Source organism: Panthera leo, chromosome B2, assembly GCF_018350215.1.
Source record: "Panthera leo isolate Ple1 chromosome B2, P.leo_Ple1_pat1.1, whole genome shotgun sequence".
NCBI classification, from domain to species: domain Eukaryota; kingdom Metazoa; phylum Chordata; class Mammalia; order Carnivora; family Felidae; genus Panthera; species Panthera leo.
In genome coordinates this window covers 30529644-30548413 of record NC_056683.1, presented here as the reverse complement: position 1 = coordinate 30548413, position 18770 = coordinate 30529644, and the positions used below count along the sequence as shown (strand labels likewise).

Sequence of the window (18770 nt, the reverse complement as noted above, 5' to 3'; positions counted from 1 at the left end):
TCAAGCCATGGTCCGTGGAGCCCGCGGCAGGCAGCCCCGAGCCCCTGTCGCAGACTTGGCCTTCCAGCCCTCCAGCAGGGCACTGCCCAGGCACGGAGTTGGAAGGAGGAACTAGAATGTGTCAGGACCATAGGCGGAGGTGGGGCTGTGACGTGTGGGAGGGCGGGGCGGGCGGCAGGTGAGCTGCTAGGTCTCCCTGGCTCCAATCACTCTGGAGACTGAGCCATGGGGGGAAAACAGGACGGGGATGAGGCCTATGGTGAGTCTGAGGGCAAGGCTAGGGTAGAGGCCCGGGACCCTCAGAGGGAGGGGAGGCCAGCCTGGGCCTGCTCTAGGGGAATGATGGCTGGGGCTGGCCCCGAGAGGAGCTGAGTGGAGTTCTGGGTCCCTGAAGGGAGGGCCCAGAAAAGAGCTGATGGGAGGAAGTAGAACCAGAGTCCTGCGAAGAGGATTGGGTTTAGGGGCCTGGGGCCTTTGCTGAGGAGACTTTGGGGAGTGAAGCTGGGGTCACCATGAGAAGTTAGATGTGGAATCTGGGTCCCGCAGGGCAGGGCCCTGGGAAGCAAAGCCTGAAGGGAAGGAGGCAGGGTCAGGGGCCTGAGCAGAAGGATGGGGCTCAGGGACTGGGAGGGTCTATGTGCTGCAGAGCTTGTGGTGAGGCCGGGGTCTGGCCCCCATCTGGAGGAATGGGGTCCCTGTGAGGAGGAGGAGTTCCAGCCTGGACTCTGGGGTCTCTGAGGGGAAAAGGTACTAGAGGTCTGCCTGCCAGAGTCTCTGTGAACAGTGACAGCAGGACTGGGGTGTGTTTGGGGGTCCCTATGAGGAGTTACGGCTATGGATCTCTGTGGAGAAGGGGCCACGGCCTGCCCCTGAGGTCTCTGTTAGGAGGGGGAGCCTTCTCAGGGTATCATGAGAGATCCAGGCAGGGGGTTGAGAGGTTCCTGAGAATGGTAGGGTCTGAGGGGAGAGGAAGTAGAGAGCCTATCTGCAGAATCTCCATAAGGAACAGGGGCTAGGAGCCTGTCCCAGAGACCCCTAAGATTAGGGGTGGGGGGCAGTCTGAGAGGAGAGGAAACTGGGACACAGCCTCTGGGACCCCTGTGAGCAGTAAGGGCTCGGAGCCTGCCTGCAGGGGTCCCTTGGGGTTTGGGGGTCTGAGCTCCTGGTCTGGAGGGGAGGGAACCCCAAGGGAGGGGCCTCCCAGAGGCATAGCTTGAGTTCCTAAGCACGCTAGGGGAAGGAGCAGTAAGGACTCCCCGGTCAACTTCCTGGAGCAGCTTTGGGTCAATCATTGATCTCATATCCGAGAGCCATGGAGGGACAGAGTCCAGAGCAACAGATCCCACCCCTTCCCACACTCTTGCCCAACCCTTCCCTCCTCTGTGCCCACACAGGACCCTAAGCTGCCTGGCCCCAGCTCCTCCCTGTGTGTACTCAGGGAGGACCAGGAACAGGACATGGCCACAATCTCAAACGGCCACAATCTCAACTGCCAGGCTCAGGTGTCACCCTGACCGCTCGTCCACCGCTCGTCCAGAGACTGGCAGGAGCCTGGGGATCAGGGTTTACAGGGGCCGTCCATGCCCCGGCCCTGCAGGAGTTAATGCCTTTGGCTCTTTCCCTATGGCCTTGGGCCAGAGGGTGGAGGTAGGGCCTGGGGCAGCTGTGGGGAGGGGCTGTGACCTCCCTGAGGTGCTCTAGACCTGTGCCCACCCTGGACTGGGTACAGGGAGGGGAAAGGGATAAGGATTGGGGCATGAGAGCCACTGAGATGGCTTAACTCAGAGTCCCACATCCCAGCCATAGGGAGACACAAGAGAAAAGGGCCAGGATGGGGACAGAAAGCAAAGGCTATTTCCCTGGCTGCCAGCCTTGAGGTATGAGCTGGAAAGAACCTGTTAAGGCCCCTTTTTCCCCTCCCTCCAAGGCCACCTTGGTAGAATTCATGGTAAGCAGTCAGGCTGCTGACCAGGCCTTGATCCTACCTCTCCTGCTCTCCAGTTTCCTCTCCAGTCAGCCCTGCCCCTGTCCGTCTCCCCGCAAACTCCTGAGGCCCAGGAAGGATCCTGGGCCAGGGTAGGATAATGCTGTAAGGGAGGATGTGGGAGGGACAGGAGATGGGAAGAGACATTCACTCAGGGTCTCACACTGCACTCCTCCCTGTGCCCCTCAGGGAAACCAGCCAAGTATGACCCCTCCTTTCGAGGTCCCATCAAGAACAGGTGAGTTCTGGGCACTGCCCCAACTGGTGGGGGGAGGGGGGAGGAGGTTGGTTTTGCTTTGTATTTGCTGAAATATTGGTAAAAAGCTTATAAAAAAAAAGAAGAAGAAGAAAGAAAGAAGGAAACAAAACTCCTGCCTCAAGAGAATGGGGCCCTTGGGGGGATTCTTGTGTCTGGAGGGGGCACACGGGGGCTTCTGGGGTGCTAGTGATAGTCTTCACCTGGTTTCTTGACCTGGGAGCTGGCTACACAGGCCTTTGCTTTTTGGGAAAATTCATCCAGCTGAGCACTTACAAGTTGTGTACTTTTCTGTGTCATACTTCAGAAGAAAGTTTACTCACCGAGAAAAATGGTATTTTGTTCTTTTGTGGCCCCTGCCCCGACAAATGGAAACAAGTGCTTCTTATTTATTTCCTGATGCCTTGTGAGAGGTTTTCTTAAAGAAATAAAATAAAACGTACCCACCCTCCAACATCCCCCCACTCTCCAGCCCGTGACTCCTCCAGACCATACTCCCCACATCCCCTCTCCAAAAACTTCTCCCACTTCTCTCCCAGGAGCTGTACAGATATCGTCTGCTGTATCCTCTTCCTTCTCTTCATTCTGGGTTACATCGTGGTGGGGATCGTGGGTGAGTTTCCAGCTACGCTGTGCTGGGGCCATGGCTGGGACAATAACCTGGGGAGGGACCATCCCCATGGCTCCTCCCCGCCCCCGAAAGTCCCTCCCTCCAGTGATTCATCTCTGCATCTGCTTCCAGCTTGGGTGTACGGAGACCCCCGGCAGGTCCTCTACCCCAGGAACTCTACTGGGGCCTACTGCGGGGTGGGGGCCAACAAGTGAGTATGAAGGAAGGAAAAGGGGACACAAAGGAGGAGGTGAGGTGGGTGGTGGGCAGAGAACCCCAACACTCAAGCTCCAGAGCCTTCCTCTGCTGCCCACCCCCCACCACCCTTCCTGAATCTCACCACTCTAGGCCATGTTGAGCAGCCTCCAATCCTGGGCACCTGGCTTCTGATTTCTGCCCCCCCAAAATAGGAGGCGGAGTCATGGTTAAGTGCATGGATTTTCAAGTTCAGAGTTTGGTGTTTGAATCCCCAACCAGGCTAATAAGTTCTGGTTGTATGGCCTTGGGCAAGGTACTCAACTTCTCTGAGCTTTGATTTCCTCATCTGAAACACAAGGGTGATCCCCCAAGCGATGCCATCAGTTCCTCATGCAGGAAACTTTCAGTAAATAATAAAACCTGAGCAGTTACAGTGTGTGCTATGTTCCAGGCAGCGTACTTTGCCCACACAAACTCATTTAATCCCTATGAAGTAGGTACTATCATCTTACACCTGATGGAATTGAGGCAGTGGGCAGTTAAATGACTTGCTCAAGGTCATAAACCTCTTAATCATTTGTTAGCAATTTCGATGTTCCATTAACTCTGGGAAATCTTCTGGGTGGCCCCTGTATCTCCCTAGCCTGAGCTTCCTAAGGGCAGGAGCTCCGTGGTGTGTCTCATGGTATGGACCTGCCCCACCCCGCCCCCCCGGCTGGGCCCACTGTACTCTTGAGACACAGCCCTGGCAGTCCTCCCCTCTCCGCACACCTGACCAGGCCCTGATGCCCACACTTCCTTCCCTCCTGCAGAGATAAACCGTATCTTCTCTACTTCAACATCTTCAGCTGCGTCCTGACCACCAACATCATCACGGTGGCTGAGAACGGCCTGCAGTGTCCCACACCCCAGGTCAGAGCCTGGGACCTGCCTCTGCCCAGATCTCCCCCAGGGTCTGGGTACCAGCCCCTCAGCATGCTCTCTGCCCCCAGGTATGCGTGTCCTCCTGCCCAGAGGTCGCATGGACCGTGGAAGTAAACCAGTTCTCACAGAAGGTTGGGGAGGTCTTCTACACTGCAAACAGGAACTTTTGTCTGCCAGGGGTGCCCTGGGACATGGTGAGAGCTGCCTCCAATGTCATCGCTGTGGTCAAGGGGGAGCACATGGGTGGGGGTGAGGAGGAGTTGGGTAGGTGATTACGGTGGTGGTGGTGATGAGGGAGCTCACTCCTTCATCCTGCTCTGTGTGTGTCTGTATGTCCTCCCCCCACCCCCAGCCAGTGATCCAAAGCCTGCAACAAGAGCTCTGCCCCAGTTTCCTCCTCCCTTCCGCTCCAGGTGAGAAGCTGTGCTCCTTCCTCAGGCATCCTCTAGTCCTATGATTTTATTGCTCAGGTGAGGAGGGCAGACCCAGAGAGAGCCAAGTCATACAGCTTGCGTGACAGAATTGGAATCAGCACCAGGTCTTGATCTTCCTGTGCAGCAGGACCCTACAGACAGACCCTGTGTCTGTTGTGCACCAGGCACCCAGATAGACGCAGGGCAGATGAAACTGCTCCCAGCTTGAGCTACGTTTTAGGTACAGAGATCAGAGGTGTTCACAAAGACACTGCCCGAGAATCAGAAATAGACCGGATGTCCATTCGAACGTACAAGCAAACGTGGCCAGGTGGTGGGATCACAGTCAACTTTTTCATTCTTCCTATATGTTCTTTTTTCCAATAGTACATGTTATTTTTTAAGAGAAAAAACTTTAATTATAACATGAGAAAAGATATCTGATTCTCAATATAGATGCTATAAAAAGTATCTCAAATGAATGCTCCAAATCAGATCTGGATTCCAGCACTTTCCAGCTGTATGGTCTTGGGCCAATTACGTATCCTCTCTGAGCTTTGTTTCCTCATCTTAAGAATGTAAATGTCAAAGCCAGCCTGCCGGCCAAAGTCATTGTGAGGATGGAGATACATGCCTCTGTAGGCACATGATACATGCATCAGGAGATGGGGAAGGGGTCAGAAGGTTTCCTGGAAGAGGTGAGATGGAAGGGATTTCTGGAGGGAGAACATTCAGAGAGAGGAGCAGGGAGAGCAGAAGCACAGAGGTGAGGGGAAACTGGGCTGAGCTCAGCCGGTGGGGGCCTTGAAGCCTGGCCAGGGAGCATGGGCACTCCTGGGCAGAGCTCCTAGAAGTGTCTGAGCAGCAGAATGACCTAGAGCCCTGTAATGGTGAGGCATGGTCTCCCTAGCACCCACGTAGAGGGTGGGTGGAAGGGTGGCAAGGTTGGGGTGGAGTGTAAGAGTTAGGCCAGAGGAAATTAGGGTCTGAACCCAGGAGCGGCAAGGAGGTGGGGGAAGGGGGTATTCAGAGACAGAGAAGGAAGCCTGGACTGGGCTCCCTGGGGCATGAGCTCTCTTTTGGCTGGGGAGTCAAGAGCAGCTGGAGGGAGGGTGAGAGTGGGGAGCAGCAAAGCCCACCTCTCCTCCCTTCCCTAAGCCCACTAGGGGGCTGGGTGGAGGCCAGAGGCTTTCAAAGGCAAAGCTCTGGGCCCTCCCACCCAGGAGCCCCGGCTCTCTCCCTCCAGCTCTGGGGCGTTGCCTTCCACTGTTGAACAGTACTCCACCTGAACTCCCAGGGATTTCCAGTAACACCTCCATCTCCCAGGGAATCAGGTGGGCATCCTCCTGCCCCCACATCTCTGTCCTACACCCCTCCCGCACACAACCCCTCTGACTCTGTCTCTCCCCAACAGTGGTCTTCTTGACAGCCTCAATGCCCGTGACATCAGTGTTAAGATCTTTGAAGATTTTGCCCAATCCTGGTATTGGATTCTTGTGTGAGTCACCGATTCCGCTGCTCACTCCTTCCCTTCTGCCCTCCCCGATCCTCTGTCCCCGACCCTAATGTCTGAAACAGAAACTTTGGACAGGGGCGAAGGAGCCGGGGCCCCTGTCCCCAAACCCACCAAGATTTATAAGAGATAGGGGGACTAACCTCTGGGGACATTGGGCATGTGAGGCATTTGGGGGCCTCTGAAGGGGAGAAGATTTGAGGTCTGACCCTCAACTACCTCACCCTGCCTCCAGTGCCCTAGGTGTGGCTCTGGTCCTGAGCCTGCTGTTTATCCTGCTTCTGCGCCTGGTGGCCGGGCCCCTGGTGCTGGTGCTGATCCTCGGGGTGCTGGGCGTGCTGGCATATGGCATCTACCACTGCTGGATGGAGTACCGAGTGCTGCGGGACAAGGGCGCCTCCATCACTCAGCAGGGCATCACCACCAACCTCAGCGCCTACCGCAATGTCCAGGAGACCTGGCTGGTGGCCTGTGAGTGCCCTACCCACCTCTGGACTTCCAGCCACCTGAGGGCTGCCCCGGGCCATGCTGAGCCCTGGGCCTGACGGAGGCCCCTCTGCCCCCTCTCCGCCCTCAGTGATCGTGCTGGCTGTGCTTGAAGGCATCCTGCTGCTAATGCTCATCTTCCTGCGGCAGCGGATTCGCATCGCCATCGCCCTCCTGAAGGAGGCCAGCAAGTCAGGGCCTGTCTGGGAGGGAGGTGGGGCAGAGGACGGGGGGTGCAGGCATGGAACGGCAATTCTGGGAAGGTGGCAGGGAGCCCTGGAGGGGAAGGGCAGAAGTATGCAGTGGTTAACACTGCCGTTTGACTCCGTTTTTCTGAGACTCGGTTTGCCCATCTATAAAATGGGGGTAATAATAGTTCTTACTTTGTAGGGTTATCATGAGGATTAAGTGAGTTAGTGTCTTGTCAGGTTCCCAGAACGTGAAGCAGACCCTTCATTAGGAGGATTGAGTGTTAGCTGCGGTGGTGGTGGTTGCGGTTGATGGGCTGGAGCCCAGCAGGAGCCCAGACACACGGAGGAGAAGTAGCAGCTTTTTCCCAACTAGGACCATCAAGAGACCATACTTTGAGGACCCTGTTCCCTTACTCTCCCAGAAGCTGCCCAGATGTCTTCTCTGTGATTCTAATTTCCTCCAAGGGTCCCTAGCGCCTGATTCATTCAATTCAGTTTGTTCAATTAGCACCTCCTATGTGCCCAGCCTGGGGGGACAGAGCAGACCCTGGCAAGGACAGAGGTGGGGACCTTGCCAGGGTCAGCCCCATGAGAAGCTGGGTGGGGGCTGGGGACCGGGGCCATGCTGGTAGACTATTCTTACCTTCCTACAGGGCTGTGGGGCACATGATGTCTACCATGTTCTACCCGCTGGTCACCTTTGTCCTCCTGCTCATCTGCATTGTCTACTGGGCCATGACCGCCCTGTATCCTTTGTTCACATGGCCAGGTCCTCCTGGGGGGAGGGGAGGGGCAATACTCACCTATAAAATGCCTTAGTGCAATTGGAAGAAGGTGCCCCTTCCCCTGGGCAGACACAGGCCTGCCCCTGGACAGAGTTGAAGGAGTGAGCCCAGGCTGAATTCCAATCCTTTGTGCAGTGAACGACCTGCACAAGTACCTGGGAATGGGTCTCTGAGGAGGAGACCTGTACAGACCGCCATGTGACTATGCTTTCCTTGACTCCCCTCTGGGTACCTGGCCACATCGGGGCAACCCCAATATGTCCTCTGGGCACCCAACGCCAGTTTGCCCAGCTGCGAGAAAGTGCAAATGAATACATCATGCAACCCCATGGTGAGGGGACTTAGGGTGGACATGGAGGCATCCATGGGGGTGAAGTGACCTTAGGGGCCAACTGCTCCAAATCCCTCATTGTGCAGCAGAGACTGAGGACCAGAGAGAAAAAGGAGTTCACTCAAGGTCACACAACAGGTCCCCAGCAGAGCCAGAAAGGGAGCCAGCACTGGACTCCAGATCCAGTACTCCTGCCGAGCTACCTCCTTATTCAGAGAAGGAAACTGAGGCTGGAAGAGAAGGCATACTGGCCCTGGGAAAGCTGGCTACCAGCACTTCCCACTCCTCCCCTGGACTTGCCTCTGCCAGGAGGACATTAGCTACTCAGTCTCCAGTCTCAGTCCATTCATCTGTAAAATGGAGATAATCCTAATATCTGTCCTCAGGGTAGCTGAGAAGATTAAACAACATTGGGCACATAAAGTGCTTTGAACAATGTCTGGCACCTGATAAGAGCTGACAGTTGTAGATGCGTTTTTGTTTAGTTGTTTTTGTTTTAGATAGGGTTCAAGCCCAGCACGGGGCCCAGTGCAACACTTGAACTCATGACCCTGAGATCAAGAGTGTGACACTTAACCGACAGAGACACCCAGGTGCTCCAGTTTTGCTTAGTCTTTTGAAGTCTTTCTCCCTGGGAACATGGCGGCACCCTAGGCAAGAGGCGGGTGGGACTCGGCCTTCCCCACACTCCCTGCAGGCTCTCAGAAAGTGGCACTGAACTGCCCGCAATCTGCTGTCCTCAGAGCTTTCATGTGGCCAACTCATCTGAGCTGGGACGCACAGGCATCAGCTCACTCTATAAAAGGGGAGGGAGACTGGTTTACATTAGGGAGGACCCACCATGTGCCAGGCACTAGGTATGCAAAGCTGCAAATGACCTGGTTCTTGCTTTCGACTTGCTCAGGATCTAGCAGCAGAGACTGACACAAAGCCACACAAAGGGCAAAGTAGTTTATTTTCTTATAAAATTTCAAACATACACTGAGCAATTTCAGCAATTATCAAGATTTTTGTCACATTTGCTGGACAGGGTGGTTTTTAAATTTCAGTTTCTTACTTTTTATCATGGAAATTTTCAAACACACACAAACCCTCAACTTCCCACTGTCCTGTTTCATCCATTCCTCCCCACCCCTGCAATTCTTTTTTTCTGGAGTTTTTAAAGGTAAATTCTGGACATGAGCGCCAATTCACTTGTAGACACATCAGGATGGATCTCCACAGATAAGGACTCTTTTTTTTTTTTAATGTTTTTATTTATTTTTGACACAGAGAGAGAGAGACAGAGCATGAGTGGGGGAGGGGCAGAGAGAGAGAGGGAGACACAGAATTTGAAGCAGGCTCCAGGCTCCGAGCTGTCAGCACAGAGCCTGATGCGCTGCTTGAACTCACGGACCACAAGATCATGACCTGAGCAGGAGTTGGACTGAGCCACCCAGGCACCCCGGGGTTTTTTTTTTTTTTTTTTTTTTTTTTAAAGTAATCTCTACCCCCCAATGTGAGGCTTGACCCTAAGATCAAAAGTCACATGCTCGGGGCGCCTGGGTGGCGCAGTCGGTTGAGCGTCCGACTTCAGCCAGGTCACGATCTCGCGTCAGGCTCTGGGCTGATGGCTCGGAGCCTGGAGCCTGTTTCCGATTCTGTGTCTCCCTCTCTCTCTGCCCCTCCCCCGTTCATGTTCTGTCTCTCTCTGTCCCAAAAAAAAAAATAAATAAAAAATGTTGAAAAAAAAATTTAAAAAAAAAAAAAAAAAAAAAGTCACATGCTCTACTGACTGAGCCCACCAGGTGCCGCAACAGATAAGGATTTTTAAAAAGCATAACGACTATACCACTATCATACCCAACAAGGTTAGCAATGATTCCTTAATACCAGCTAATACCCAGTATGTTCATTTTCGCTAGAAAGCATTCAGTGGAAGTTGCAGAGGCTATTTTAGAGGGGATTGCTGATTGGGTGCCAAGGTGCTGGTCACACTGCCTTCACGCCATTAAGGCTCAGCCCACGAGGCCTGGATGCTCTTGTGTCCATATGGAGACTGAGGGAAAACTAATTACTCTCACATGATAGGCAATCTGAACCCAATTTGAACCTGGAGAAGAATCTTCTGGAAGGAAATGGCTTCCCCAGTTCAGGGAGGCTGCTACTCTGGGAGTGGCAGGAGTTGGCTGGGAATGACTCTACTCTGTCACCCCCAGGCCCAACCCGTGAACTCCTCATGCCCAGGACTGATGTGCATCTTCCAGAGCTACTCATCCACGGGTCTGGTCCAGCGTTCTCTCTTCAACTTGCAAATCTATGGGGTCCTTGGGCTATTCTGGACCCTCAACTGGGTACTGGCCCTGGGCCAGTGTGTCCTGGCTGGGGCTTTTGCCTCCTTCTACTGGGCCTTGGACAAGCGTCGGGACATCCCCACCTTCCCCCTGATCTCTGCCTTCATCCGCACACTCCGGTAAGCCTGGGGCAGGGAGCTGGGAATTGTGAGCATGGGAGTCCAGGGGTCCTGGAGCTGCCTCTACTTAACCCCTCTGCAGATACCACACTGGGTCGCTAGCCTTTGGAGCCCTCATCCTGACCCTTGTGCAGATAGCCCGGGTCGTTTTGGAGTACATTGACAACAAACTGAGAGGTGAGCAGCTAGCCCCTTGGGGAGCGGCTGTCAGGGGCCAGTGACCAAACATAAGTCGTCCCCCCCCCCCGCTCCCCTTTACTCCCAGGAGCCCAGAACCCTGTGGCCCGCTGCATCATGTGCTGCTTTAAGTGCTGCCTCTGGTGCCTGGAGAAGTTTATCAAGTTCCTAAACCGCAATGCCTACATCATGGTAAGCCCTCCTACACAAGCAGCCCCTTGCTCTGGGGTCCCTTGGCCCAGGCCCCTGCCCTGGCCCAGGTAAGCTGTGCACAGGTAACTCTGATCTTTCGACCTCACTCAGATTGCCATCTACGGGAAGAATTTCTGTGTCTCAGCCAAAAATGCCTTCATGCTGCTCATGCGGAACATTGTCAGGTCAGGTTGTCCCCCACCCCCATGATCTCCCACCCAAGGCCGGGTTCCTGGGCATGCTGTGCTCAGAGGGCCTCGAGCTTGGTTTAATGTTCTGCTGCCTCCATCCATCTTCAAATGTGACCAATTTTCGTTTTACATCTGACACAGCAACTTATATAGCCAGTCCCATTTCTAACTCTGCCAGTTCCCTCATGCCCGACCCACCCCAACTTGCCATACAGGGTGGTCGTTCTGGACAAAGTTACAGACTTGCTGCTGTTCTTTGGGAAGCTGCTGGTGGTTGGAGGTGTTGGTAAGAACCAGGGCTGGGAGTTACAGGCACAAAGGGCAGGGGCACAGGGCAGCCAAACAGGTGACCTCAGAGAAGGGATGACACTGACCTCCAGACCTCTCCCACAGGGGTCCTGTCCTTCTTTTTTTTCACCGGTCGAATCCAGGGGCTGGGCACAAATTTTGAGAGCCCCTCCCTCAACTATTACTGGCTGCCCATCATGGTGAGTGATTCCCTGGCTCTGCCTTGCGGTCCAGCAACCCCCCAAAGGAAGTCTAACACGTCCTGTATCTTCCAGGTCTCCATCCTGGGAGCCTACGTCATCGCCAACGGCTTCTTCAGTGTTTTTGGCATGTGTGTGGACACACTCTTTCTCTGTTTCTGTAAGTAGACACCCTCTACCAGTTCTCCCAAATTTCAAGGTGCCAGATTATTTAGGGTTTTTTGGAGACCTGGTGCTTTTAGAAACAGCAATTTTGCTAGTTAACAACAACTTTGCTAGTTTGCTAATTGGCAGGGTCCCCCAAGAAAGAACATTTCAGGGGAGAGGACTCTGGTACCCTTCCCTAACTAGAAGTTAGTCACAAAAGACTTCCCAGCAGATGGCTGTAGTGAGTGGGGATTTTCTTACCCTCCTACATACAGTTGACCATTGAGCAACACAGGTTTGGACTCCACAGATCAACTTAAGTGTGGATTCTTTTTGATAAATACCGTACAATACTGTAAATGTATTTTCTCTTTCTTAGGATTTTCTTAACATTTTTTCCCTAGGTTATTTTATTGTAAGAATACAATACACAGTATATATAACATACAACATATGTCTTGTCTGTTTATATTATCAGTCCAACTTTGGATCAACAGTAGGCTATTAAATTTGGGGAATCAAAAGTCATAGGTGGATTGTTGACTGCACTGAGGTCAGCGCCCCTTAGCCCATGTGTCGCTCAAGGGTCAACTCTACATTCAAGATTTAGTACCTACTCCAATCTGTAATACCCGATTGACATGCATTTTGTTGTTGTTGTTGTTGTTGTTGTTGTTAGCGTTACCACGCTATGAAATATTATTGATCACACTTTACCGATGAGAAACAAATTATATAACCTACCCAGTAGGTTACAAAACCTGACCCGAAAAGAACAGCCCGTGGCGTTGCAGCCTAAAACCAGGCAGCTTGTCTCGTCTTCCCTGATTTTCCCGGGGAGTGGGGTGGCCCCAGAGGGTCCGCTCTAACGGTCTGTGTTGCGGCTCAGTGGAAGACCTGGAGAGGAATGACGGCTCCCTGAACAAGCCGTACTACATGCCCACAGCCCTTCTGAAGATTCTAGGCAAGAAGAACGAAGCGCTCCCGGGGGACAAGAAGAGGAAGAAATGAAAGATGCGGCCCTGATTCAGGGCTGCACCCCTCCTGTACAGCCTCCCAGCCTCACCCCTCCTTCCAGATCTCGATTTTGTAGTTTAAAAAAATTTATTAAAGGTTGATATTTTGTTTTCTCAAAAAGTCTGAGACTTTCATTCCCTCCATGACATGCAGTCCTTTTTTTGGTCGCTTTTTTTTTTCGCCACTAGCCCTTTAAAATAGGCTCCGCCCCCATGACGCTCCCCGGTGCCACGGCCAATCAAAAGGTTCCTGCGGAATGATGCCAGCCTCTTCTTCATCCCAGCCAATAAGCTGGGATGAAGTCCAGGTCACAGGCTCTGGGGCTTCAGAAAGAGCCAATTGGAGGGTCCAGCTCCAAGGCGCTAAAAGGTCATGTGGGGAGTCAGAGAGAGGAGTCAGCCAATTAGAGTCGCGGAAGTGCGGCAGGTGGCTCGACTCGGGACGGGTGGGGGTGGTGGGGAGGGAATAGCTAGCATTTAAAGGGCCCGGTCAGCTGACAGACGCCAGCCCGCGTCTAACCCAGGGGGCTTGGGTCTGGCTGCCCGGGGAGAGATGATGGCGGATCGAGCCGGACAAGTGCTCCTGGGCAGACCCGGGGACCCGCGGATGCCGGGGTTCTGGGGAGGCTGTAGAGTTCAGGTATTGGCCACGATCATCTTCCTGCTGCTTTTGTCTCTGGCAGAATCTGGCGCTAGGGCAAAGAATGACTTCAGCCTGGTGAGTCTCCCCTCGTATATCCCCATCCCCGACCCACGCGGGTGGTCTGTATCCAGCGTCCCCCGGGACGCGGGCTGCTGAGATCCCTCTCCTCCGAGGGACTCTCCCGCCGCTCTCGGACCCCGTTTCCTCCATCCATTCCCAACCCCTCTTCCTCAACGGGTCCTTGTCCTCTTGCCCTCTGAGTCTCCTCTTCATTACAGCTCCTTCTCCACCTCCAACCTCCCAGAAGGTTCCTTCTCCCCTCAGAGCCCTTCCCCCGCTCCGAGCCCCCAGCTTTGTTCCAAACTGTCCTCAGGTTCCCCTTCCTTATTCTAGGACACACACCCCCTCCCACTCTGATTCCCAGCACCCCGTCTTTCCCAGGGACACTCGACTCGGAGCCACTATTCAACCGTCCTAAAACCTGAAGTCAAATTTGTATTGATCCTTCCTCCTCCCTTCGCAGGTTCAGCCGCTGGTGACCATGGAGCAGCTGCTGTGGGTAAGCGGGAGGCAGATCGGTTCTGTGCACACCTTCCGAATTCCGCTCATCACAACCACTCCTCAGGGCACTCTCCTTGCCTTTGCTGAGGCCAGAAAAATGTCCACATCGGATGAGGGGGCCAAGTTCATTGCTCTTCGTAGGTCCTTGGACCAAGGTATAAAGATTCCTGAGTGGCAAGTGCTGGTGTTAGGCTGGATGGGTGGGGAGACTGACCTGCCCAAGGGCTCTTGACATAGGACCTCTGGGAAGGCTCGAGGCCTGAGTCCCTGAGGGGACTTAAGGAGGGAAGCAGTACAGAGCAGTGATCTGGAAATTGTAATCACCTAGGGTTGAACATTCAAAATTTATTGAGCACCTGCTATATACAGAAACTGTTCTAGGTTGTGTGAGTATGGCTGTGAACAAAGTAGACCAAAAATCCCTGTCCTCGTGGGGCTTATATTGTCTGTGGGGAGACCGACAATAAGCATAATAAATAGGCAAGTTTATTTTTTGTATTGGAAAGGGATAAATATAATGGAGAGAAATAAAACAAGATGTTGCAGATTGGTTGCAATTTTAAATAGGTGACTTTTGAGTGAAGAAGGTGAGAGTAACCCTGAGGAAGAGTGTACCAGGCAGATGTCACAAGCCTGTGGCTTTTCTCCAGGAGAAAACTATTTGAGGAATGAGAAGGAGCTTGTGGGATAGGATGGAGTGAGCAAGGGTAGAATAGATAAGGTCAGACACGTAAGGTGGGGGTGGGGGAGGCAGGTTTTTAGGGCTCTGGGGCCATTCTAAGGCCTTAGAGCCCTAGCAAGAGGTGGAAATTAACAGGGAGAGGTAGAAAAGGCTTCGAGTGCTCACCCTGGATTTCTTCTCTTTTTTCTTTAGGCAGCACATGGTCTCCTACAGCCTTCATTGTAGATGATGGGGACACCCCGGATGGGCTGAACCTGGGGGCAGTGGTGAACGATATGGAGACAGGAGTGGTGTTTCTTTTCTATTCCCTCTGTGCTCACAAGGCTGGCTGCCAGGTGGCCTCCACTATGTTGGTGTGGAGCAAAGATGATGGTGTTTCCTGGAGCCCTCCCCGGAACCTCTCCTTGGATATTGGCACCGAGATGTTTGCCCCCGGACCAGGCTCAGGCATTCAGGTCTCTATCCTGAGATGGGTGGAGGGGGCTGCCTTTTGGAGAGTCTGGAAGATGCCCCCAATTAGACTTTTTCCCAGGGAGAAGGACTTATGAAGTCAGATTTTCTCCTAGATGGGATTCCTTGGAAGAAAGGGGCATCCTGGGAGGAACCCCCTCCTGAGGAAAGATAGAATTTTGCCATTGTCTTCCCATTTGGGGGTTGTACACAGCTTGGTGAGTGAGCACACCAAGCATGGGTTTAAGCTCCCATACACCTCTGTGGCTGGACCCCCTTGTTTGATGCACAACCTATCCGGTGTATACCCTAGATGTCCTAAAGGAGCTTATTCTGCAAGAGTTTCTTAATTCAGGCAGTGGATACTTATGGGATCCTCCTGGGACCCTCAGTACCAAGGACAGAATTGAAGAGGACCAGATGTATTCTCACACTTAGGAGGTGATGGGTTCTCCTTCTCTACCTGTGAGCCTCTACAGTGTCTCCCTCAGTGACATCCAGCTTCCTTTCCCACAGAAACAGCGGGAGCCGCAGAAGGGCCGCCTCATCGTGTGTGGCCATGGGACACTGGAGCGGGATGGGGTCTTCTGCCTCCTCAGTGATGATCACGGTGCCACCTGGCGCTATGGCAGTGGGGTCAGCGGCATCCCCTATGGCCAGCCCAAGCGGGAAAACGATTTCAACCCTGATGAGTGCCAGGTCAGGAGTCCATGGGCTATTCCCCACCCACTCCACAGGCCCTGCCCTCCAGAGCACCATTTCACTCACAGACCCAGGATTTGCCCTGCCCCCTTCCTTGGGTCTTCCTGAAGCCATTTTCCCTCTCTTCAGCCCTATGAGCTCCCAGATGGCTCAGTCGTCATCAACGCCCGGAACCAGAACAACTACCACTGCCATTGCCGAATTGTCCTCCGCAGCTACGATGCCTGTGATACCATACGGCCTCGCGATGTGACCTTCGACCCTGAGCTTGTGGACCCTGTGGTAGCTGCAGGAGCTGTAGCCACCAGCTCCGGCATTGTCTTCTTCTCCAATCCAGCCCATCCAGAGTTCCGTGAGTGTCTGTTGGGGGCGGGGGGTCGTCAGGGGAGCCCCTTTTATCTAGAGAGGGTGTGGCCACAGACCCTCCTTTTTCTGACTCTGCTGCCCTCCCCAGGAGTGAACCTGACCCTGCGTTGGAGTTTCAGCAATGGTACATCATGGCGGAAAGAGACAGTCCAGCTGTGGCCAGGCCCCAGTGGCTACTCCTCACTGGCAGCCCTGGAGGGCAACGTAGGCGGGAAGGACCAGGCCCCCCAGCTCTACGTCCTGTATGAGAAAGGCCGGAATCAGTACACCGAGAGTATCTCCCTGGCCAAAGTCAGCGTGTATGGGACACTCTGAGCTGTACACCTGCCACCAGAGTAGAAGGCCCTGGACTCAGCCTTCAGAACCATGGGCCCGTAGCGGGTCTGCTAGAGGTGCCTAAAAGACAGTTCCACCTGCCTGTAGACTGTAGCCTTTTGCAAAATCGATTTCTCTTTGACAGGGAAGTCACTCTTTTAGGACTACAAGCCTGGCTTGTTCCATACAGGGTGTCCTGCCCTCACTTAGGAGCACATCCCTTCCACATCATTGCTGGCTCTGGCCCCCTACCCCCTTTTGCCTTCCTAGGGCAGTGATTGGTCCTTTTTTTAGGCGGGGTTAGGTAGGCCTGTGGAATTGAATATATTTGGACTCAGGGAATTGGGGAAGGCTGAGCTTCCTCTTTAGGGTAAGATACTGGCTATGGAGCAGGTTGGTGAAAGTACTGTAAGGGCAATATTTGGATTCAGGGTAAAGAACTAGGTGCGCCACCCACCTAGACTATTTATAAATTGAACTATTTGTAAACTTAACGTTTTTAATGAAGGAGAGTGAGCACTTGTAATGTCTCTGTGGTTCTGTCCATGCAGATGCGTGTTCTTCACGTACACTTGTAAGAGGCTGGGAATGAGCTCTGTGGAAGAAGCTGCTGTTGCCCATGAAAGTCGCAGCACTTTGGCGGTTAAATCCTCTTTTCCCTTTCACATCTTCCTCATCACAGAAAAACAGATTCATCTTCATAGGTGTCATGAGGAGTAGCAGGGGGAGCCCCATGAGATATTAAGCAATCTGCTCTGTTTTATATCTGAGATGGAGTGGGATACTGTCTTCCATCAAGCCAGGGGCAGGTGTGTGAAATGCAGATGGAAAGCCTTTCCCAGGCCAGCCCAGCCCAGCAGAGAAATAAGCATTGTGACAATTTACCTGAGAAAATAGCACCATCCTAAGGCAGATGCTATTGAACACATGAGTGGAAGAGCCATGCCTTTACTCCATGTGGAAAGAAAATACAATGCCTACATAAGCTTTGGTGGTCTGAATCTCAAAGACTCAGGGGGCGCTGGGTGGGTCAATTGGTTAAGCATCCTGACTCTTGGTTTCAGCTCAGGTCATGATCTCACGGTTCATGAGTTCAAGCCCCACATTGGGCTCTGTGCTGACAATGTGGAGCCTGCCTGGGATTCTTCTCTCCTCTCTCTGTTTCCTTTCCTTTCCTGCTCATGTTCTCTCTCTCTCTCTCAAAAAAAAAAAAAAAAAAAATCTCCCTTTTCCTCTACCCCTCCCCCCGCTCCCTCAATAAAAATTTTAAAAAATGAGGGGCGCCTGGGTGGCTCAGTCGGTTAAGCGTCCGACTTCGGCTCAGGTCACGATCTCGCGGTATGTGAGTTTGAGCCCCGCGTCGGGCTCTGTGCTGACTGCTCAGAGCCTGGAGCCTGTTTCAGATTCTGTGTCTCCCTCTCTCTCTGACCCTCCCCCGTTCATGCTCTGTCTCTCTTTGTCTCAAAAATAAATAAATGTTAAAAAAAAAAAATTTTTTTTTTAAATTTTTAAAAAATGAAAGAATGTCAAAGACTGAGGAATAAGGGTCACATTGACATACAGTTGCAGTTTATTTTACTTTCAACTTCCTTCTCTAAGAAATGTTAGGATAATTCATTCCATCAGAAAAAGTGAAAAAATGGAATAATCTCACTGTATATGAGGATACGGTGTAATTTAATTTTGTTATATTTTATCCAGAATTTGTGGTCAATAATGTAATACTTTAATTTTTTGACTTACAGACATTTGTGAAAACAAAGGTAGAGAAAATGGGTTAATGAACCCCGTGTACACCCTATGTATCCAACGTTTGCTTCTTATTTTTTCTTTTTCACTTTGATTTTTTTTTTTTTTTTTTTGAGCGAGAGAGAGAGAGAGAGAGAGGTAGAGAGAAAAATCCCAAGCCAGCTTTGCACTGTTAACACCGAGCCTGACACAGAGCTTGATTCCACAAACTGTGAGATCATGACCTGAGCCAAAACCAAGAGTTAAATGCTTAACCAATTGAGCCACCCAGGCACCCCTCTTTGTTGAAATACTTTGAAGCAAATATCAGACCTTGTGACATTCATCCCTACCTTTTTTCCTTTTTTTTTTTTTTTTTCTTTTTAAGAGCGAAAGTTCATGCACAAGAGCAGGGGAGAGGGGCAGAGGGAGAGACAGAATCTTAAGCAGGCTCCACATTCAGCAAGGAGCCCAACAAGGATCCCACGACCTTGAAATATAAGCGGAGCTGAAATCGAGTCAAACACTCAATAAACTGAGCCACCCAGGTGCCTCCACCCTTACATTCTTGAGTGTGTATCTCACCCTTTAAAATGGAACATTTTATTATGTAACCATAATGCCATTGCACACCCATAACTAACTCTGGTATTATCTAATACCCAGTCAACGTGCAAATTTCATCAAATGTCTCAATGTCTTATTTATAGTTGATTTGTTCAAATCAGGATCCAGGGGTGCCTGGGTGGCTCAGTCAGTTGAGCAGCTGATTTCAGCTCAGGTCATGATCTCACAGTTTGTGAGTTCCAGTCCCGCATAGGGCTCTATGCTGACAGTTTGGAGCCTGGAGCCTGCTTTGGGTTCTGTGTCTCCCTCTGTCTCTGCCCCTCACCTGCTTGTTCTCTCTCAAAAAATAAAATAAATAAAATAAAATAAAATAAATCAGGATCCAAAAAACCTACGTATTTC

At 52.2% G+C, this 18770-nt stretch overlaps 2 protein-coding genes across 2 annotated transcripts; both read left to right on the top strand.

Annotated features, from left to right (window-relative positions):
- The first annotated feature begins 203 nt into the window (after positions 1–203).
- Positions 204–12454, top strand: SLC44A4 (solute carrier family 44 member 4). Its single transcript, XM_042938310.1, has 21 exons — positions 204–259; positions 2174–2222; positions 2780–2853; positions 2983–3061; positions 3861–3960; positions 4041–4166; positions 4325–4385; positions 5632–5719; positions 5800–5883; positions 6134–6369; positions 6476–6575; positions 7229–7321; positions 7589–7691; positions 9890–10143; positions 10226–10320; positions 10409–10512; positions 10624–10697; positions 10919–10989; positions 11097–11191; positions 11267–11351; positions 12228–12454. Exons 1-21 carry the CDS (start codon positions 226–228, stop codon positions 12347–12349), a joined length of 2127 nt encoding a protein of 708 aa, XP_042794244.1. The 5' UTR covers positions 204–225; the 3' UTR covers positions 12350–12454.
- A 368-nt stretch (positions 12455–12822) lies between these two features.
- Positions 12823–17170, top strand: NEU1 (neuraminidase 1). Its single transcript, XM_042938311.1, has 6 exons — positions 12823–13072; positions 13521–13713; positions 14433–14695; positions 15207–15389; positions 15522–15744; positions 15847–17170. Exons 1-6 carry the CDS (start codon positions 12908–12910, stop codon positions 16071–16073), a joined length of 1254 nt encoding a protein of 417 aa, XP_042794245.1. The 5' UTR covers positions 12823–12907; the 3' UTR covers positions 16074–17170.
- The last annotated feature ends 1600 nt before the right edge of the window (positions 17171–18770 follow it).